This window comes from Microtus pennsylvanicus, chromosome 3, assembly GCF_037038515.1.
Source record: "Microtus pennsylvanicus isolate mMicPen1 chromosome 3, mMicPen1.hap1, whole genome shotgun sequence".
In the NCBI taxonomy this organism is placed as follows: domain Eukaryota; kingdom Metazoa; phylum Chordata; class Mammalia; order Rodentia; family Cricetidae; genus Microtus; species Microtus pennsylvanicus.
In genome coordinates this window covers 83,369,440-83,392,687 of record NC_134581.1, presented here as the reverse complement: position 1 = coordinate 83,392,687, position 23,248 = coordinate 83,369,440, and the positions used below count along the sequence as shown (strand labels likewise).

The 23,248-nt window shown below is 44.3% G+C and overlaps 1 protein-coding gene across 3 annotated transcripts in view; it reads left to right on the top strand.

The window, feature by feature from the left end:
* Positions 1-23,248, top strand: part of Siae (sialic acid acetylesterase) — a 36,842-nt gene that overhangs the window by 5,732 nt on the left and 7,862 nt on the right. For all 3 annotated transcript variants that reach the window (XM_075966332.1, XM_075966334.1, XM_075966333.1), the window contains exons 3-7: positions 4,936-5,111; positions 10,221-10,359; positions 14,093-14,351; positions 15,610-15,719; positions 16,239-16,372. In XM_075966332.1, the coding sequence (XP_075822447.1) occupies positions 4,936-5,111; positions 10,221-10,359; positions 14,093-14,351; positions 15,610-15,719; positions 16,239-16,372 (818 nt within the window). The remainder of the gene's footprint in view (positions 1-4,935; positions 5,112-10,220; positions 10,360-14,092; positions 14,352-15,609; positions 15,720-16,238; positions 16,373-23,248) is intronic.

The following is a 23,248-nucleotide window of genomic DNA, read 5'->3' as shown; positions in this document are numbered from 1 at the left end:
AGCAAGATTACAGCCAGGAAGTGGCAACAAAAATAATCTTATGATTGGGGTCATCACAATATGAGGAACTGTATTAAAGGGCCACAGTCCTAAAGGATGGGAGTGTAGGCATGAACCATCGTCACACCTGGTTTATGCAGTGCTGGGGAGTGAATCCGGAGCTTTGTGCGTGCTATGCAAGTGCTCTATCAATTCAGCTATATCCCCAGTCTCCTTTTTGAAAGCATATGAAATAATGGGTCTCATTATTGGCATTTTATGCATAGGTATCATTATATTTTGCTCACATTCACTTCTTTACCCATCTTCCACCTCCTGACTCTAACTGCTTGTCTCCTTTCCCCCTCCAAGTAGTCCATTCTGCCTCATGTCTCGTATTATGTTGAATATATTTTATTTAAATCTAGATTATTTGTGATAGATGTAATATTTGTCCTTGTCTGACTTATTTAGCTTAATATGATGCTTTTCTATTTTATCCATTTTCCTTACAAATGATATAATTTCATTCTTTTTTATGTCTGAATAAAAATCCATTGCATGTAGGTACGTAACACATTTTCTTCTTTATTGATGATATCTGGGCCGATTTTTTATCTTGGCTATTGTGAATAGTGCCTCAGAAGCATAGATGTGTAAGTATCTCTATGATGTGCTGGTTTATCTTCATTCAGGTATATACTCTGGAATTTACCTGCAGGTATAGCTGGATCACATGGTCATTTTACTTTTAATTTTTTGAACATATTAATCTTCTTTTCTTTTTTCTTTCCTTCCTTCCTTCCTTCCTTCCTTCCTTTCTCTTTCTTTCTTTCTTTCTTTTGTTTTTTTGAGACAGAGTTTCTCTGTGTAGCCCTGGCTGTCCTGGAACTTACTCTGAGAACCAGACTGACCTCAAATTTAGAGATCCACCTGCCTCTGCCTCATGAGTGCTGGGATTAAAGGTGTGTGCCACCATCGTCTGGCTAGAGCATATTAATTTTCATGGATACTTAGTCAGCTTATGTTCCCATTAGTAGTCTATAAAGGTTCCTCACCGGCTTTTGTTGTCACTTTTTTTCTTAATGATGGCCGTTGTGACTGAGGTGAGTAGACTTTCCGCCTTCATAAAATAATCTAGTCTCAACAGGACATTTCACCTCTCCTCTGCTGTAGAACTATTGATTGAAAGCAGGTCATAGGTTCTGTTTGCTCTGGAGCAGGGAGGATAATCCAAGCCTGTAACTTTAGAACCCGCTCTAAGGTATGTATGCCACAACATGCTATAGTTTATATGATTTTCATAAGCAGCTTTACTGACATAAAGTGTTAAGTTTTTATTTTGTTCTTATTTGGTGGTGATAGATTTGCATTTTAAGCTATAGACTGAATGTCGGTAGTAAGGGATGGTTCAGGCAGCAAGGTTTTCACCTTTGAGCCACATTTAAAAGCCACAGGATCACGTTACAGCCAATGTAGAGTCAGGTTCTGTGTGGAGAAGTGAAGAGAGCCGCTTCTTTTAGCCCTATGTGTTCCTCTTGAGAAGATAAAAGGCCTTGGATATCCCACCCCCTTCTTGGTATTGGGCACAGTGACCTGCAAAATAATTAATATTTGATATGACTAATAAGAAGAAAGGAAAGAAAATATTTTATAATTAATCATGTCTTTACACACGTTATTTTCATTTTGTCCTTTTGATGGTGGTTTCCATCTTGAGGCTGGAGTTATCTGGGGAAGATGGAGAGAAGAGGGAGATAGAGAATTCTTTCTTCGCGTCTGTCCTTGGCTGTCATATTCAGATCAGTAGTTGGGCAAGCCACGAGACATGCTGTTCCATGTGAAAACATAGAGCCCTTGTCAGTGTGCATGGCTTTCTTCTCAGCATAACCCAGGGTTGGAGTTCATTTTTGTCATTTACTTGATGGGGTGCTTGGCAAAATGTAAGCAGGCTAAGAAGCTGTATGATGAAGCAAGGAGATCAGTCTTCCTAGATGGTAGAAGAAAAAAAAATGTAAGGACGCAGAATTAAGGAAGGTCTTACTGCACTGAAAATGAAAACTTAGAGAAGCGGGGTGGGGAGTGGGGGGGTGGGGGGTTGGGGGATGGAGGGGGGGGCAGGACTAGCATGAGAGGTAACAAGGTAGCAAATGACGATTGCCCAGCAGGCAAGGCCAGAGCAACTGTGGGTCAGAAGACCAAGAACCAGCAGAAAGCCCATTGGATGCTGGATGAGTTATGGTCTCTGGCTCAAATTTTCTATTTGTACCCATCCTAGCAGACTTGATGGGTGAACAGACTTTCTAAAAGCTCGTAAGTGGCCTGTGGCTTGCTCCTCATCAGCAACCTGTTCGAAATTGACAATGCCAGGACTAGCCAGTTCTCCTTGTGAAACACGGTGGCTTCTGACTTTAGAATCCCACCCTTGGTCTAAGACATCACAGAGGCTGCACTCTTTCCTGCAGGCAGTATCCACACAGAATCAGATCCTATAGCTTGTGAGTCATCTCTTGAATGGGCGTTCCCATCAGTGAATTCACTGCTGTGCAATAAGTTTCTCCTGCTCTGTTGCCCAATACAGCATTGGGTCAGGGCTTATTTTTCATTTTCTTAAATAAAAGAGGGAAAACACTAGAAACTCAACGATTTTAGCTAGCCAAGATGGAGGCTTTTTGAGAGATTGAAGACGGGTTTCTCTGGTACAAAGGATGTTGAGATCAGAGCTCAGCCTCCAGATTCGGTTCTCCTCAGGTTCTAGGCCCTCCCAGTAGTCCCTCTGCTATAGTGGAGAGTAAAGATGGTGGCGCTGGTTTCCCTCTTCTCCTTCCTGTCTTTTTGTTGTTGTCTTAGTCAGGGTGTCTGTTGCTGTGAAGAGACACCATGACCACGGCAACTCTTACAAAGGAAAACATTTAAATGGGGCTGCTTACAGGTTCAGGGGTTTAGTCCATTATCATTATGGCAAGAAGCATGGTGGCACACAGGCAGACATGGTGCTGGAGAACGAGCTGAGAGTTCTGTATCTGGATAGGCAGGCAGCAGGAAGAGAGAGCTACTGGATCTGGCTTGAGCATTTGAAACACCAAAGCCCATCCGCAGTGATACAGTTCCTCCAATAAGGTCACACCTAATGCCTCTTCCTAAGCATTCACATATATGAGCCGTGGGGCCAATCTTATTCATATCACCGTAGACAGTGACACTTGTTTAGAAGTGCTGGCCAGAGGAGCTTTTGCCACCACCTGTGTGTGCCGAAAAGCTAAGGGAAAATACCCAATTAATACCTCTGAATCCTTGGATAATAGGAGAAGTCTAAGACATTAAGACTTAACTGTGTTAAGTTTTCTGGCACTTGACCCCATCAGCACACATGAGCAGTGCTAGAGGCAGGAGGACAGAGTAGTCTTGGGGAGATGTGTCAGTGCGGGAAGCCTGGAAAGACCTTGGCAAGCCTGTATTAGGACAGATTGGAATGTCTGCCTGTTCAGAAGTGTGAGCCATACGGAGCACATCACACCTGTGAGACTCAATCTGTACTCACTGCCCACTGTTTCCAAAACAGTGATTTTTCTGGTTTAGGTGGAATTATGAATTTTATACGCTGATGCCTGGCTATTGGTCAGAGAAATACAATAGTGAGCACTTGGTCCTGGGCTTCGCTGACCTCCTGGAGGGGAGCGACAAGCTCAGCTGCTTTTGCTTTTCAGAGGCCAAATATGTAGACATTTCCTCTGGCATTCTAAGCTACCCTTTATGGCTTCAGTTTTTCCTCGTTTTCCGGTGTGCATCTGGGCATCTGTTTCTGCTTAGCCGTCTCTGGCTAGAAAGAGCCTCGGCTGCCCAGCATGGAGTAGGTGCTTGGGTGGTATTTATGTAATTGTCTATGTAATTATTTCTTCGCATAGGTTAGGGGAATAACTTTCCACTGCTCTGTTGCCTCGTCTCCCCATTCTTTTCCTTTGAATTTAGATTGATGTGATGGCAACTGTGTTAAGCTAGTTCATGTTTGACCATTTTTATGTTAAAATGTTTTCTCTGCCTTTTCTATGTTTGTATTTCCCTGTTCTGCTGTTTTTATGTTTTCTTGTTGTTTTTCTTGCATACTTTGCCACTTGGAAGACAATTTTTTTTTTTTAAATCTCTGAGTTTGACAGTGACTGCAGTGATGCAGTGACCGGGAAGAAGGGCAGTGGAAGGTGTGGCTCCCAGGGAGCAAGCCAGGGATCCCTAAAATAGGGTCTTTCGTAGCGTCTCCTTTCCTTAGTGGAGTCCCAAAAGCTCATTCTGAATAATCGACTGGGCAAGTTAAAATATCTTTTTTGCAGAGATTAATTTATACGCTTCCCACTACTTGTTGACGTGTTCGTTTCTCCACGCACCTGTTCGTTAATGGGAGAGCCCAGTGCCACCAGCAATGTTAATACTTGTTAGCAACGTGGGAGGAGGTGGGGTGGATGACAAGGGTGATTCTGCTTAGTAAAGGGAATATTCAGAGTAGAAACGAGTCTTAGCCTGTGCTCACATTTGATTGGATAATTGCAAGTTAGTTCAGGGTGCTGTGTAAATCAGAAAGATTAGATTATGGTAATATTGACAGTTGGATAGTGTAATGAGAATTTCTATTTTGTGTTTTTTAAATTTTTTTAAAACTAACTGTCCTTGAATTTTAATCTATCTGTATTTTTGTCTCTCCTAATTTAGGATTATAACTGGGTAACTAATTTTTCCTGTAAACGCCTTAGATAAAAATAAGCGTGGATTGGTACAGATTAAGGATAAAAGGGCTGCTGTTCTCGACAGCTCCATCCCCCCTTGTCTGGATTTTGGCCAATCCCTATAATGTTGCATACAGTTTGTCACAGAGCCTGGGCATAGCCACACGTGGAGTGTGTTTGGGGTTTGACTTCGTTTTAGGTGGTTGGTTGGCTAATTCCTTGGAGTCTGTTGTTGTTGCAGCACACTCCAACACTTGGATGGTGGTGCTGGATCCCATGGAGCCCGGGGGACCCTTTGAAGTGATGGCACAGCAGACTCTGGGGACAACGAATGTCACCCTAAGGGTTCACAATGTCTTATTTGGAGACGTCTGGCTGTGCAGTGGGCAGAGTAACATGCAGATGACTGTGTCACAGGTAATTCAGAGTCTCAGCTGACAATAAATGTTGATGATGATGGGGAGGAAGAGAGAAGAAGGAGAAGGGAAAAAGACTAACAAGGAAAAGGAAGGCTGTTTTCATTTACTAAGTGCTTATCATGCGCAGGATCTAATCCGAGTGCTTTCATACTAAATTGTTTTATTTAGCAATCTAAAGAAGTGAACTATTGATTATATTGGAGTTATTGGTTGGCACTAATTGTGTTTATATACTCAGTTTTCTCCCTAAAGAGGTTAAAGCTTACCTCTATTCCTATCTTTATCCTCCAAACTGAGTTTCTTTTCTAGTTGATTTATCTCTTCTTGCCTTTCTTGACTATCCATTTTTCTGTTTTTAAGAAATATTTTAAGTTTGAGGTTTAGGAATCTGTACAACCAAGCCATGCTTTCCTTTCAATTCTCTCTTTGATAAAAGTATAAACTAGAGGGGCTGGAGAGATGAGTCACTGGTTAAGAGCACTGGCTGTTTTTCCAGAGGACCCAGGTTCAATTCCCAGCACCTAAACATCAGCTCATAACTGTCTGTAACTCCAGTTCCAGTGGAGCCAACAGGCACACATGCAGGAAAAACACCAATGCACATAAAATGAAAATAAATCCTAAAAAAGTGGAAACTAGAGTACTTTTATATATGTTAAGCCTTTTTTTTTTTTTGAGATAGGGTTTCTTTGTGTAGCCCTGTTCCTGGCTGTCCTGGATCTAGCTCTGTATATCAGGCTGACTTTAAACTTAGCCATTCGCCTTCCTCTGTCTCCTAGGGACTGGGATTAATGGTTTGTGCCACCACTGCCTGGCTTGTTTATACAGCTTTTATTCTTTATAATTTCATTATTCCCTTTAGTAAAACCTGTTGCCAAACAATGGTATTAAAAAGGTTGACAAATCTACTTCATTTTACCCATGTTTAACTAATTAAAAAAATCTGACTTTTTGTATATATAGTTTTCTAATCAGTATTTTGTGAACTTTTCCTGCCTTAATTAAATATATGGAAGTATTTTAAATTGAAATGCCTATTAAGCTAAACTTGGCCTGAACCTTGTTGGCATGTTTGAATGGACACAGATGTGAGGTTTTATCCTGGTAGGAATCATGGTTTTATACAGAAGTGGAATTGCTGTCAAGTCATTAGAGAAAGCAGTGCTTTCCCTCATGTTTTAATTGTAGTTCTGTGTTTTCACAGAAAGGCATGGACCAGATCTGTTTGTATCTATATAGTAACTTTCTCAATAGCAGGCTATGCCAAGGGATCCCATCCCATTTTCTGTCAAGCTAAATCAGATCTTGATTGCTAAGCGTAAACACTTTCTTTCTGCCTGGAATTTTCTTGAGCATCTTCTGAATTAACTCTGGGATGGAGGGGGACAGAAAAGAGGATTCTATCATCTGAAACATATGTGTTCTCTCCCTCTTTCTCTCTCTGATGCACTTAGTTTGTAAGGCAGCATTTTAGGTGCGATATTACCGAAAGCCACATTTTCCAGTCTTTTAACAGTGTGCAGAGCCTTCTCTTTTGATAGGAAGCATGCATTGCACGGCTCCCCCTTGATGCTTTTGCTCCTTTCTCTGTCCAGATTCCCAGTGCACATAAGCACACAAGCACAGGGCTGTCTCTCTCCCCTTTCCTCCCTCCATGTGCCTTTTTGAGGAGGTAAGATTCTCACTATAACCTACCCCTCTTCACATTCAAAGAAGGAAATGGCAGATTGTATGCCCATCTTGTTGTTAGGGTAAAATGGAATTTTAAAGCTGAATGTTATTTATAACACCGAGTGAGATGTTTATAAATGGAGAAAAGTTTAAATGTTCATCTGCCACCTCAGGGTAGGTCTTAAGACTCAGCTATTTCCAGTAAGCTTAGGAAAAGATGGCCAGTATCAGACAAGAAGCCCAAATTACCCATCACTTGACAATCTCTTCTTTCTTATTTTACATATAAAGAAATTAATATACGGAAGAGAGGGATGGGTGCCACATTCCAGTAGCAGACTCTTGGAAGTATGGCGGATGGCTTATATACCATTATTTCCTCAACCTTAGAACTAAACTGATATAGTAGAAGATGAAACAAAGTACTAAATCTCCAGATTCTTCTGTGTCGATGACTAGATGTCCGTCCACCACATGTGTGAGTGTGAGCACACACATATGTTTACATTTTCATGCATTCACATACATACACACTTACACATGTGTCTTGTTCCCCCTGCAGGCCCCTTGCTTAGAGCCTCTGAGGGAAATCGATTCTTGGCGTGTCTTCATTAATTCAAGAATGTGGTACAAAGGTTACAAAATGAACACTGGTGAGCAGCTGCTTTGATGGGGACCTGTCTGGTCCCTGGAGAGACAGCGGTGCTCTCCCTCAGCCCAGGCAGCCTTAATGACTTCAAATACCTTGGTATTCATTTACATCCTCATTTAAATACTTGGTAGGGAAATAATTATACTGAGGTGTTTGATGAGATGAAATCTGATCTCAGCAGATGGAGTAAAGCTTCCCTTTCATCAGCAGGGAAACCAAGTGTCATTTAAATGAAAATCTTCCTGAAATCTCTTTATTCCTAAATTTGCTGCCAACATCCCAGAGGAAATGCTTCCATCAAAAAGGCAGTGGTATTGGGAACGGGGACCAATTTCAGACGTGATTGTCATCAGGTACAGCAGGAATTTTCCCCACCCCCATTTTTGTTAACACCCGGCTTTCCAGTTCTGGCAAATATGAGAAAAGATGGAAGCCTTCCAGTTAATGTTTTGAATCCAATTCCCTGGGCTGGTAACAATACAGGAGCATGCCAGCCACCCTGACTCCACTGCCCTCGCACTACCCAGGCAGACTCAGCAATGGGGTTGGAAGACAAGTAGCATGTTCTCCCATCCTGCTTGCCCAAGCTGGCGTCTCATTGCTATGAGCTGCTCGCGTTCCCAGGCAGTGCGGAAGCTAGTGTGGGTGGAGGGAATGAAAGCAGCTTCATCCACTGTTTCCATGGAAGCAACACACGATGCTTCGTGCTCAGTGCAGAGCTGAATTTCAAAGGAGGTGACTTTTTTACAGGTACTTAACGCTAAAAAATAATTTCCCTGCCAGAGTACACTGTGAGCACATCAGCTTGTTTCTCTTTGCCATCCATTTTCCATTAAACCTGCCAGGTAAGCTCCTGAAGACTGATCAGGATTTCCAGTGGAATTTTCCTGTGACTGTGTGATGTCTGCCCTAAGTATGGAGACCTTCACAGCTGGAGTTGATACTGCCCAGGAGGCACATCAGGTTGTGGCTCCCACAGTGACCCAAGAGTAATTTAATTTCCTTTGTATTTGCTTGTGTTGTTGGCTACAGCCAGTGCAATAGTCAACTCAAGGCGATTCTAGGGACAGCAGTTTTCAATGAGATGCAAAGGGGGCACCTTGGCTGCTTTATCCTTTTCCTTCTTCTGGATCATGGGCTGGAAGGCCAGCTGTATTCTCTGCGGTGGCTGGGAGGGAAAGCGAAGCAGCTGCCATCTCTGTGGCTGGAGGCCAATGCAAAGTACCCTGGCCTCCTGTGCCTTGCTGTGGCAGCCGGACCCAGCTGGAGAGCCTGCTCCCTGAGGCACATGGTAACTGACCTTCCTGATGATCCTGTTGGTCCTTTGTCTTGGGAGAAGCTGACTGCTCTGGGGGATAGAGAAGACTCTGGAGCAAATGCGCACACAAATACAAAACCAAGCCAAGATATTGTTCTTCGATTTTTACCATAAAGGAAACAACATCAACAGACCTGTGCTAGCTGGTTTTGTGTGTCAGCTTGACATAAACTAGAGTCATCAGAGGAAGGAAGGAGCCTCAGCTGAGGAAATGCCTCCATAAGATTGAGCTGTAAGGCATTTCCTCGTTTAGTGATCAGCGGGGAGGGCCCAGCCTATGATAGATGGTGCCATCCCTGAGCTGTCGGTCCTGGGTTCTTTAAGAAGGTGAGTTAAGGAAGCCATAGGAAGCAAGCCAGTAAGCAGCAACCCCCATGGCCTGTGCATCAGCTCTTGCCTCCAGGATCCTGTCTTGTTACTTCCTGACTTCCTTCAGTGATGAACAGCAATGCTGAAGTGTAAGCCAAATAAACCCTTTCCTCCTCAACTTGCTTTTTGGTCATGGTGTTTCGTCACAGCAATAGAAACCTTAATGAAGACAAAACCCCAAACAATAACCCAACAAGAGTGCAAGAGACCACAATGAAAGGAAGTAGGGTGCTCCTAAGATTTAGAGGAACGAGGCTTACCAGGCCTGATGAGTAAGTCACTCAGTACGGCATGTACAATCTTGCCCAGAATAGCACCAGACCACTGTGTCATGAGGACTCGTGGGGTGGTTTGGGACGTGTGGTATCTCTGGGCAGACACGTTTCTTTCTTTAGTTCATTGGGACTCTTCTGAACCTTCCCCTGGCAGCACTTTTCAGATTACCTCTCTTGCTAGCCTTTTCCTTAGTGACTATGCCCCACCCCAGGATCAAGATGAGAGTAACCTAGGTTCCACAGTCATTTCTCTTGTGCGTTTCTTTGTAATCTTTTTCTTTATTAATGGTATATAGATTAAATAAGTCATGGTCTATGTTGTCTTCACAGACACTCCCTAAACACCATTGTTAAAAGGAGTTAATTCAGAGACTCTGTGTTATCCGGTATCAGTTACCAGAGGGAACAAGTCTTTTAGTTTCATATTAAACTATGGGCTGGGAGGTGTAGCTTGGTGGTAGAAGGATTCCCAGGCATGCCCTAGGCCCTAGATCCAGTCCTCAGAGCCATGGGGGTGAGGGGAGACAATGATGTAATACATAGTGTTCTTTAGCTGTACCCCGGCACAGCTCTTCTTGTCCCGTATAGACCTGCTGTGGCATATGACGGGTTCCCTCGCTTGTGAGTTGTGATTCATCATGGACTCCATTGGTCAGAGTGGACCCAATGGTTTTGGTCCAAACCATTACTGATTTGGTTATTCCTTTGTTCTCTGTGTATCCAAGTGTTAGAAGGAGCTCAGTGGATTGCAAGAAGTGTTTACTGTGAAGCTACAAGCCAGCTTGCTGTCTCTCAGGTTAACGGACCCTCTCATCTTTCTAGATCTTTAATGCCTCGAAGGAGTTGTCTGACAGTGCTGCCTACCAGTCTGTGCGCATCTTCTCTGTCTCCCTCGTCCAGGCAGAGGAGGAACTGGAAGACCTTGATGAGGTTGACCTGTCGTGGTCCAAGCCCACTGCAGGTACGTGAGTGCTTCAGCCTGCACGTCTCTCGGGAATGGGTTAGTGACTTAAGCAGAACCTGTAACCCCTCAATTTGGTTCTTATTATTACAGAACTATCCTTTTGTTCCTATTGGGTCTCCATCCCATCCCTGATGATCATGGTTTCATGTTTCATGTCCACCCTGAGTCTTGCCCTGGTGTTCAGGAAAGGGCTCTTGCTTTTACTTTAGAACAGTACTGATGTTGTTCAGCATGAGGGGGGCCAGCATCTTCCTCCCTCATGGTAACCCTCTCTGTTGCCCCGCCCCCATGCTGGTGTTTGAGTACAACTTACTGATGTCCTTTTAGAGTGAATTTGGATCTGCCCCAGCTTCCTCCAGAGCCTTTTTCATCAGGATTTATTCTGCCCTTTTTCTCCATTCGACACAGAGTCTTTATTTCGTGTCTCTGCCTTTTCTGCTGAAGACTCTGCACTAGTCCAAGGACAGGGCAGAGAGTGTGAGAGACACATAATTCCTACTGCAAGGGTTTAGCCTTGCTCTTTCTTTTCACAAACTAAAACAGAGCCAACATCGTCTCATGACGCTCCATCTCGTCCTGTTGCTTTACACTTTCTAGAGTCTTTTGTTTTCATTTTCTTCACTGCCTTGACATGTTTCACTCCTTTTTTTTTTCTTTTCTTTTTTTCGAGATAGGGCTTCTCTGTGTAGCCCTGGCTGTCCTGAAACTCTGTCTATAGAACAGACTGACCTCGAGCTCCAAGATCCTCCTGCTGGCCTCTGCCTCCTGAATGATGAAATTAAAGGTGTGCGCCACCATCGCCTAGCAACATGGTCCATTCTTCAGTCCTTGGTAGTCTGGATCTTACACCTCAACACTTTGTTCACCTTAATGTTACTGCTCTCGTTATAAACTCTGTGACTTCAGCGGCACTTGGCACTGTTGACCACTGCCCTTAGCCACTCCTAACCGTGTGGTAATTCTTTCCAGTTCTCCTGCCACCACCCCCTCACCCCTGTTCTTTGCTTCCTTAATCCTACTTTCAAATGTGGTCTCCATGTTCTTTCTAGGCCCTTTCTTTTTTACTTTGTATATGCTTTCCCTCAGAGACTTTATTTGTTCCTCCCTTTTCAAGTATTAGTGTATTCACCAAGCTCCCGAGAGCCCATCATTTGCTAGGCACTGTTTTAAGTGCTTTGGGTATAGCAGTGAACGACACAAGTAAAAACACCTGACCTCATGTGCTTATAATCTACTGTGAAAAAATTCAGGAACCCAGTACTTAGTAAACTACATTCTGTCTGATTCTTAGGGGCAGTGGATAATAGGGCCTGTTTCCGTGCCTTAACAACCTGAGTTTGATCCCTAGGACCCAACATGATGGAAGGGTGGAACTAGCTCCCACCTCTGTCTCTGTCTCTCTTACACACACACATTCCATATAGAATGCCAGTTTTGCTATCTAGTGCCTAGAGATGATAAAATGTTTGCCGTGTAAGCCTGAGGACCTGAATCTGGAACCCCAGTACTCATTAAAAGGCAAATGTGGCAGCATGTGTCTATAATTCCATCACTGGGGAGGCAGACACAAGCTGATCTCTGCAGCTCACTGGTCAGCCAGCTTAGCCGAATAAATAAGTCTCAGGCTTAGTGAGAGGCCATATCAAACGAGAGAACCCATTGCTGAGAGCTGCCGTGGGAATACACAGTGACAGCTGTAGCTCTCAGCAATAAATAAATGGAAACATGAATATATAAGTAAGGTGGAGGGCAGTCGAAAAAGACACTTGACATCAACTCTGGTCTCTACATAGGTACACACACACACACACACACACACACACACACACACACCCCACAAATAAATAAATTCTTGCCTATCCTATGTCCTCCTAACCTATTTTCTTCCTTCTCAGTGACCTTTCTCCTCTACCTACCAGGCAGATCTATCTTAAACTGGTTACCCACAGCCACCTAACACTAGAACACACACACTTGCTCTGATTGTATCCTAGACATCAGAGACATAGGTATGAATAAGGTAAGTTCCTGCCTTCGGGTAACTAAAACTATAGAAGACAAATACTCTTCTATAGCTGCGAGACACCATGACCAGGGCAACTTACAGAAGAAAACATTTAATTGAGGGCTTGCTTATAGCTTCAGAGGGGAGAGAGAGAGAGAGAGAGAGAGAGAGAGAGAGAGAGAGGAGAGGGGAGAGGGGAGAGGGGAGAGGGGAGAGGGGAGAGAAGGGGCTTGGCATGGACTTTTGAAACCTCAAAGCCCACTCCCAGTGGCATTCCTCCAACAAGGCTACATCTCCTAATCACGACTAAACAGTGGAGTCAGTGTCATTCTGACCACCATAGAGGGAAACACTGAGCAGATTATTACAGGAAGTGACTTGATCAGGCTGTGCAGAGAGGGGAGGAAGCCAGTCTAGACGAGACTTTTTAAGAAATATTTTTTTATTTTATGTTCATTAGTGTTTTTCCCACATATATGTCTGTATGAGGGTGTCAAGAAACCCTGGAACTGGAGTTACAGACAGTTGTGAGCTGCCCCGTGGTTGCTGGCAATTGAACCCTGGTCCTCTGGAAGAGCAGCCAGTGCTCTTAACTGCTGAGCCACCTCTCTAGCCCCCAAACCAGGCTTTTTATGAACTTCATTTCATTTAGTATTTTTTCTTTGTTAACTCTGCCTTTCACTTCTCTGCCTCTCTTAAGACACTGTATTGTCATTTTACTCAGCTAATCACTTGACTTACTCAGTAAGCTTTAGAGCTCTGAGCGGTTCTTTGTGGCTCATTCATTGCTGCTGTGTCTCAACCATCATGTAGCTTGGCACATAGCAGGTGCTCAATTCTAATTCGTCGGAAATTGCTTTGATTTTCTGTGTTTGCACTATCACTTCTTGGGTTTGAGTCCTTTGCAGTACTACGCCAGTGCCTAAGTACTGATCTGAATCAGTATTGTCACTGTGTGTGTTTGCATCCTCCCTCCCCTCACCAACTTCCTCCCTGTGGAACTCAGGTGCAGCAGCTTATGTTGGTTCCGGGGCAGTGTGAACAGATAAACCAGAAAGAGTAAAGCTGGGGATGGCCGTGTCTCCCCTTCTGCTGGATTTCTCAGCACTCCATTACATTAGGCATGGAGTTGGTCATAAAATCATCCAGAAAAAAAGAATGCATCTCATCCCTCCCTCCTGACTGCTTGCCTTAAGTGAGTAGCCAGACAAGAGGGTGGAAAAGGGACCTGATGGTTCTTGTGCCACTTACCCCCTGAAGAGGGCGAAGATTCCCGGATTACAAGGTGCTTGAGGTTCTAGGGTACCTCAAAAGCTGCTTAGAGTTTTGGTTTCCTGATTACATAAGTGCATTATTTCTGTTCAGACGGCAACATAGTTGTTTTCATTTGCCTTGATGCTACACTGAGAGCTCTAGTTCCTCGTTATGGGAGAAGACATAAACAACTGAAAAAACAAACAAACAAACAACCTAAAAAGCTACCAAGAGAAATGGTCACTAATGAGGGGGTGGGGGAGAAGATTCTCCACAGGGGAGCTTTCGAAGCTAAGCTTCATCATAGGCTGTATCTTGTTTCTGTCCCTCATTTTACCTTGCATCTGCAGGTCTTAGAAAGGAGCCCAGGGCTGGCTCCTGCCCCCTGCTCTCACCTAGACTGATTTCACAGCTCCGGTTTGTATTCCCTTGCTTTTCTCATGACTGTCCCTGTAATATTTCTCTGCCCAGGAAACTTGGGCCATGGAAATTTCACTTACATGTCAGCAGTGTGCTGGCTCTTTGGGCGTTACCTGTATGACACTCTGCAATATCCCATTGGACTGGTCTCCTCCAGTTGGGGTGGGACACCCATTGAAGTCTGGTCATCTAGAAGGTCACTGGAAGCCTGTGGAGTCCCTGATACATGGAACGCAAGAGTTCTTCAGCCTGAGATAAAGCCCAGAAAGAGGGAGTGTGAGAGTGATGGACCCTTGTGTTCTCTGAGGAGGTAAGTGTGCACTGAATGTCCACATTTGCCCTGCGTCTGTGGAGTTCTCCATGTGCAGGGCACAGCTGTTGTCGTGAGCACTGTAGTCATCTGGGTACATGTCAGTAGGGGATAACGACCTTTTAACTCAGTAACAGCAGTAGCTGAGTGCTTGCTGCCGTTTTCTATGGAGGGTACTGCACTAGGCTCTTACATCCCTAAAGTGTCGATACTGCTGCTGTTCCGTGGTTAAAGACACTGAGTCCCACAGAGGATCAATAAGTGGCTGTGGGCAGGACTAGTAAGTGGGCTAATCCAACCCCAACACCTGGGTTCCTCTTGGCCACCGTACAAGCTCTCGTGCCTCAAGAGTAAACAGCCAGGCAGGAAGGAATGCATAAATATGTATTTAAAATATATTAGTGTGCTGAGTAAGCCTGCCTGAGAAAAGCTGGTGGGGAGAATATCTGGGGGAGAGAAAGAACTAGTTAGTGAAAAACGAAACAAAGCCCTAAAGAATACTGTATGCAGGTGAAGGTGAACGGCATGCGCCCCACTTCTGCGAGCCCTGTTTCATCCTCTCTGGGAGGTACAGTTGGGACATTTGGATACAGGCTTGCCTGGGAATGAGTGGGGTGGAGACAGTAAGTTTGGACAAAGAGAATGGCCTTTGGGAGAGTAGGAGGCAAAGTCCTATCTGGCTGTGGTGGGATTTTAAAGCCAGATCTCTGAGGAGTGGGGGTGCAAACGCAAATGGCGGGGGAAAGTGGGAGTCCTCGTACAGAGCTGCAGCACAGCTAAATGCATATATGTATTCCACAGGAAGTTTGGAACCATATCCAAAGTCAGAAAAAAAAAAAACCTTCTTTTTGACTCAGTAATGCTGCTGCTGGGAATTTATCTTGCAAAAAGAATTAAGTATGTATGCATTTTGTTTAGCTCTATGGAAGATAATCGTGATATTACTGACAAAAGCAAAACACTTAAGCTAGTCTAAGCGTCTCTCTACTGAGGAATAGTTAGCTGAAATTATTGCCTGTAAATCGGCCTCCCTCTCGCTTTAATGGCCGTATCTGGAAACTGGCATGGCTTCCTGTGGACTTGCACAGAACTGACTCAGAAGAGCCTGGAGGTAGAACCCCAAGGCTTTTCCCGTGCTCTCAAGTGAAATGCAACTGGATTAGCCCTGTGCTGTTTCTTCTGAGGTTTGTCCAAGTGAGCGTGCGTGGGCAGGCTGACTATTGTGATCTGGTGACCCTGTTCATCTTTCCGATTCCAGGTTCTTCCGGGCTGCTTTAGTGGCTGGACCCTCAGCGCACTCTGTCCTCTGGAATGCCATGATCCATCCACTGCAAAACATGACTTTGAAAGGGGCGGTGTGGTACCAGGGTGAGCTTACCCTTTCTCCATTGTATCAGTTAGCTTTTGCCGTGTGGCCAAGTGCCCCAAGAAGTTAATGGCGTCAAAGCCCAGTGACTTTATACTTTTCTTTAGCTCTCTCTTCTCTGGCTTAACAGGGTGGTTCTCCTATCTGTGCTGCTTCAGCTGGTTTTGTCTGGGATCTCTTATTTGTCCTTAGCTACCTGCTAAGTTATCTGGTGGCCAGAGGGCCAAGGATGGCCTGTCTCTCATAACCATTGACTAGGGGCTGCGTGCTGGGCGTCGTGATTCTCAGGTAGCCTGTTCTTTAGCAGATTGGCTCACAAGTATTTTTCATTTCCTTTATGGTCCCAGAGTTCCAGGAACCTAGAGAGAGCCACGCCTAGAGCCTCTGGACACAGCAAGTGATGACCCCATAAGAGCTGGCAGGCTACTACTTCAGGGCATGGATGGGGAGAAGAAAAATGTAAGGCATTTTAAAAATCCACACCAAATTCCTCTCATGATTTCGGTGATTTTTTTTTTTAGGGGAGTCTAATGCAGATTATAACCGAGACCTGTACTCCTGCATGTTTCCCGCACTCATTGACGACTGGCGCCAGACCTTCCACCATGGCTCCCAGGGGCAGACAGAGCGTTTCTTTCCTTTTGGATTTGTCCAGGTATGTGTCAGAGGAAGGGTGCTGAGCATATGTGGAAGGTATGCGCCATGCAGATCTCTGTCCAGGAGTTTGCGTTCCCACGTTTGTTTTCAGTGTGTGCTAACTCCGAGCTGTATATAACCCTTAATTCATATGAATTTACTGAAGAGATGATGAAATCTTTAAACATGTTAATAAACAGCTAATATTTTTTATTCTAAAAGCACTCCAATTTCACTGGAAAACTTTCAAAGATGAGACAAACACCCAAACAAAAACAATCCCAGCTACCACCACTACCACCACCACCACCACGATTATAAAGCTAAAACTGCTGAGAATTCTAGAAAAAAAAAAGCATACTTCTGTTTGTATACAATTGTTGTTTCTCTTCCTATCATATTGTAAACATTTTCATGCCAATAAATCGTATTCTTCAACATGATTTGTCATGCTTACAGAATATTCAGAAATACGGATTCACTGAAACACATTGAAATGAGTTCTTAATGGACAGGCACTACGTGGTTTCTCTTATTTTGCGTTTACAAGCTGTGTTGTTTTCCTGAAAGCAGATTCCTTGTAACTTAATTATTGCCCAATGATAAATTCCCAGAAATGAAACAGCTGGGTCAGAAGATATACCTCCCCAAAGGCTTTATCCACATCCCCATTTCTTGTTAAAATTATGCAATTGTGTAAATGTGTACCCTTAGCAGTGGGTGAGAATGTGGACTGTCCCATGCTGAGCAGGGTTGTGCATTTCCCCGGCTGGCTCAGGCTGGCTCGGCTGCCTCCTTAGACTACTCACAAACTGCTCAACCAACCAGCCATGCTAGCTTTCCACTGTCTCCGTGACTTGCTGTTATCCCTGACACCCTCTAGATCTGGCCATATCGCCTGCCTGTCTTCCAAGCATCGTACATATCCTTGGTTTGAAGACCTAGTCGGGTCTCTGCCTGGATTTTAGGAAACTTTGTGTGACTAGTGAGAGTCTGGGCTAGATGCCTTTCCCCCAGATAATGCATTTCTTAGTAATCACTTACGCTCTTGTTTGGTTTACATGTAGTTGTATGGGTGGCTATATTTCTGGGGGTGAGCTTTGTGTTTCTAGTATGTGGTTGTTTGGCACTTTTCAGATAATGGCTTGCAACACAAAATGAAAACATTGTGAGGAAAAGCTGTGCTTTCTGTCAGAGGAAGCTGGTCAGAAATATTCTGCTTTCACCCTTAGATAAAAGGAATAAACGTATGGGCCAAGTTCAGATGTGTTCACGACATATCTAATGCCTGGACTTTTTAGTGGAGTGGTAGTTCTGGCTTTTATGACTCGGAAATTACACAATTAAGGTATTATGAAAACATCCAGCCGTCAGTGGCCACTGTCGTGGTTCAGTTATTACCCTGTGAGCCATAAACTCTTTGTTCTCGTCACCTTCCCTCTCTTGTGCCTTTATCTTCCTTACCATACCCTTCCTGGGGAAGCCTTTTGTGTATGTGTGTTTATGTGGCGTGTGCTTCTGTGTATCAGCAAGAGCCAGTCCTCACCTTGTGTAAGACGGGGTCCTGTTTGCTCATATGCCAGGCGAACTGGTCCACAAGCTTGTGGGGGACGTTCTTGTCTCTGCTTCCCCTCTTGTTCTGGAAATACTGGACTCAGAAATGTGCGCTACTGAACCTGACTTTATATGGATTCTGTGGATTTGAACTCAGATCCTTATGCTTGTGCAGCAAGGGCTTTACCCACAGATCCATCTCCACAGCTGAGCCTGGCTTTATGTGAGTTCTGTGGATCTGAACTCAGAGCCTCTTGCTTGCGTGGTGTGAAGATTTTCCTCACAGAGCCATTTCCCCAGCCACCAAACCCTGTATTTGAGAAAAGGTTTTTTTTTTTTTTTTTTTTTTTTTTACTTTTTTTCACCTAACATGGCTGAATGATGATTTTCAGTTCTCTGTTACTGTTTCTCAGCTCGTGTATTTGGTTGTTTGAAGGTGACTCTCTAATTCAAATGAAAAATATGCACTGGATACTTATAAACATGGCATCTGGTCTTCTTAAATTTTAGTCTATAAAATTACCCTTTAACCTTAACTTTATCACTAACAAAAAATATGCCGATTACTTGTAATATTATCTTATGTATTTATGTAAGGATGTGAATTCAAAGGGAAGTCCTGAATGTGACAGCCCAGCCCAGTGCTGGGCTGGAGTTAGCATCTGGGGCTCCAGTTACCCACCCCCTCCCGCAGTGACACTCCTTGTGCTGTGTGATGTTGAGCAACTTGTCAAGCGTTTTTCTTATTTTAAGTAGTGTGTAACTTAATCTGTATGAAAACATGCTGCATGTTAGCATTTATTATTTTTGCAGAGCTGGTGGGGTATTCTACTTACTGGGAGAAGGGTGGCTGGAAGGACGAGAGAAAGAAGATCCAGAGGCTGGGTTTTAAAAGGGACCTTGGAGGAAGAGATTGAAAACTTCCCTGTTATGTGTAACATCTTCTGAATGTGGCTAGTTTTGTGGGTTTTTTGTTTTACGGTTATATGTCTTCATTAGCCTCTGTATTTGTAAGAAGCACCACGGGAGACTGAACCACACTTGACTGTACTTCAGATTAGGAAAAACACAAGCGTTTCATTTGGGTGTGGAGTATGCTGGTGCCCCCAAGTGGCTGGTGTGCGGTAGTGCCGCCCGTGAAACAACTGAAGGAATTCCCAGCAGACTGCCATTTTGAGGAAAGGCCTTTGGCTGGAGGGGCTGATGTAGCTGGTCTGCCTGTTGAGCTTAAGGCTGCTTCCAGTGGCTTTGTTGCTTTGTTTCCATTATGACTCTGCCTGGTGAATATGGTTCCATTTACAGTCCTTGCCTTGACAGAAGATGGAGGACTAATTAGGGTGTGTGTGTGTGTGTGTTCACATTTGTACGGGGACATGTGCACGTACAGGCATGTGGGAGGCGTGAGGATAGCTTTTGGTATGGTTCCTCATGTGTTCCTTGTTTGTTGAGATGAAGTCTCTCTTAGCCTGGACCCTGTGTGTGCTTCTGCAGTGCCGGGCTTGTGTTTTCTGGTGATCAAACTTTCCATGCAGGCCCTTGATTGGCTGGGCTGTCTCTTCAGCCTTATTCTTTTCTTTTTGATGAGATTCTGCTGTGAAGCAAGGTTTGTTGTTTCCTATGTCAAACCATGTTTGCATAGCAGGATCCTAACAAGAAAACTGGAATGTTCCTTTGCTTCTGTGCCACAGTCAGGGCTCTCGTCACTGCTTTAACCTTTCCTGATTCGTGAGCACACATCGCTCACGAATCAGGAAACATCTTTAAAGTATCATCTGGGCACATGTGTAGAGGATGCCAGGTTTTTTTCTGGGCAGCGTGATGAGTCAGGCTGGGTAGAACGCTCTGTAGAATGGAGCGTCTCTGGTGGGGTCAGGCTTTTTGAAATAGAGTCAGACGACAATTTGGGTGCTGTCCAGACTGTGTCTTGACTTCTTGTTAGATCATGGTTGTGAAAAGATAGAGCAGGCTGATGCCTTTCGTTGGCTGGAACCAGGGCTGAGAATGAGATGCTGTCTAAATCATCAGAAAATAAACTCAGAAGGAAAAACCCAGCAGAAACACATGTGGCACTGTGATGCTCAGGCATCCTCTTCCTTTTTATGTGATCTTCTATTACTGTATGGTAGTTATATGTAATGGTAGATTTCATTAGGACGTTTTCTTCATGTTCACAAGCAATTTGGTTATATTCACCCCATTGCTTTCTCTAGTCCCCCTTTCTTTCCTCTTTCCAAGGAGCTCCCATTCTACTTCCGTGTGTGTGTGTGTGTGTGTGTGTGTGTGTGTGTGTGTGTGTGTGTTCCAGTCTAGGATCATGGGTGAAGGTTTATTTACAGGAGCATGGACACCTTACCAGTAGCTCCATCACTGGAGAAATGACTCTACCTCTCTCCTCAACCTTTAGCTGTATACAAATTCTCAAAGAGGGGTTAGGTGTGGGGGCTTCACATGCCCCTCCCCTTCTCATGACAGTGTTGACAAGCTCAATCTTGTATAGATCTTGTGCAGCTAATCACCGCTGTTGTGAGTTCGAGAATACTAGCCATGGTATATCTAGAAGTTAGAGGTCCATGTGAGTTCGAGTATACTAGCCATGGTATATCTAGAAGTCAGAGGTCCGTATCTTTAAAGGTCTACCCTTCCTTTGACTCTTACATTCTTTCTCCCCTTCTTCCTCAAAGCACCTTGAACTTCGGAGGGATTGGCATGGGCATTGGATTTATGGCTGGGCATTTACCAGTCATTTGTTCTCAGCACTTTGATTAGTAAACCTTCTCTCAGGAGCCCCTGTTCTTTGCAGGGCTGGGGGCATATTAGCATGAATTAGTTAATCTTATTTACTGCTCACTGTGTAGGTTCTAGAGCGCTTCTCTCTTACCCCGACTGCTCCTTCACTAGCCAAGGACTCTCCCTTGACTTACCGTCTCTTATCAAAAGCCTTTCTTCTTGTTTCTATGCTGACTCCTCCTCTTCAGGCTATTCTCAATGTATCAGTCAGGGTTTCAGTGTGCCCCCACCTTGACTTGCAACTAATACCACGAAGGCCATGTATGCTCTGCTCCCAGCACCCTTGACCTCACTTCCTAATGCTCTCTGCCTGTTCCATCTGAGCCATACTGGTTGCCTGATTTTTTTCCTAGGCGTACTTTGACTTTAATTCCTGACACTTTCTTTTTCTCCTGCCTGCAAAGTATTTTCTCTACTCTATTTTCTCTTGCTGCATAATAACTATATTTAGCAGCTTAAAACCATCCAACATATATTTATTTATTATCTCGCAGTTCCCGTTTGCTGTGTGCCTGGCACAGGTGGCCTAGCTGGATGCTGGTGTCAGGCAGAGCTGGAGGGAGTCTCCTCTGAGACTCGGGGTTCTTGTCTAAACTCCCACAATTAATTGTGGCAAAATTAATTTCCTTGAAGCTTCTCTAGGACTGTGGCAGTCAGATTCCTGAAAGGCAGCAGGGGCCAGTCTGTGACTCCAGACCTTCTCTGAAAGGGCACCCCTGACTGGTCAGGCTCACCAAGATTCCTACCCTTTTGATCTTGAAGTCAACATTACATCTGCAAATGCATTCTTCGCCATGTGACAGGACATAATCCTAGGGATAGCATCCCATTACCATAGTATGTTGGTTAGGAGCAAGCTACCCCCACACAAAGGGTATAGTCTCATATAAGGATGTGGGCTAGTGTGTGTCATCTTAGAATTCTCCCTAACATGCTTTGATATCCACATAGCTTGCTTTCTTATGTTGTTGTCTTTGTTCAGCCTCAGAACTCTCTCTTTTCATATTATATACGAATTCATATTATATATTATTATTTTCTTGGTGACAAAGTGAGTTACCCTATTTTGTTTGTTTGTCATGTCTCTCCCCTGGAATGCATCTTGTAAAAATATTGCCACTCTGAGTTTTGTTCCCTACTCCATCTTCTTGGTGAGGTTGTTGCCTGAATCAAGTAAGCACTCATTGAGAGAACGAATGAGCGGACTGCCTGACACTACACCAGTGTTAGTCTTCACAGGTTCTTTCTGGAACGGTGTTTTCTACAGGTTCTAGTTGTCTTTGGTGAATTTCTCTAGAACCCAAGCAGATGATCCAAATGTTACTGATTCTAAGCTACACACTTAGTGTTTTCTCTTGAGCCCTGTGTCTGGTTGGCTGCCTGGTCCTGTTGGTTTATTTCATTCCTGAGCATCCCATTCCCACTGTTACCCCTCTAGATAGGTCTGGCTTCTGTCTGTCTGTCTAGAAATACTAAACTTTGTGCCAGCATAATGAGTACCTGAGACAAGTCAACATCTCTTAAGATTCTCCCGCCTAACCAGCAGCACTCACTGGGACCAGTTCTTGAATGTATGCACTTTTGTGGACATTCATCTTCGGAGGTGGACATACCTCACGGCCCGCCAGTTTCCCTGTCCAGTCGTCATGCTAGCTTTACAACTTGCCTTTACTATGTCGACAGTTTCGATGGCACTCAGTGAACTGAAATTCTTTTAAGGCTGACCATTTTCCAGTTCTCAGTTCAGAGGATTTGAGCTACGGTGCTGTGTAGCTACCCCATCCTGAGTGGCTGTCATTGTTTACAGAATCAAGTAGGAACCGTGTTCCCACCTTGGTCAGCTGTCTTTCCAACCTTGCGTTTCAGTCACAAACCCATGCAGGTGGTCTGCACCCTCCCTCAGAACAGCAATTCTTCAAGAAGCGGTTCTTCTTCATCTGAGCAGGGCTCCTTGGATGGCTTCTTTGCCTTTCTGCTTTTTTTAAAACTCCTAAATATATTGAGTCTTTGCACAACAGTAGTCACTGTCTGCTTGAAATGTAGGCTCAAATTGCTGTAGCACCAATTAGCTTTCAATCTATACTATTGTATGTGGCCGCATATTACTTTTAGTTTGTCATGCTCCGCTCTATCCCTCCCACAAGGCTGTGAAGTACTTGTACTAGGTAGCTACAACTTTGTAACAAACCACTTCCAAACCCCATGGCTCAGAACAGTCTTTATGTTATAGTTCACATAGCCAAGGAACCCGGGGCTTAGCCCCTCTGGGCTCTTCAGAGCTGTGTGGCTTAGCCAGGGCTCAGCTCCAGTTGAAGCAGAGCTGGACTTGTTAGATGGACAGACAGCTCCGTTCCACAGCTCTCATTCTTCTCTAGAGAGCAGTAGGCTAGCCAAGCCACATTCCTCTCTCAGTGGTGCCAGAAGTACAGACTAGGCAAGACCTACTGACACCTAGGCTGGCACACATTAATCTCAGCTTCCAAGGTCAAAGCAAACCTCATGACTGACCTCAGAGTCAATGGGTGGAGGAATATACTGCTTCTTATAATAAGAG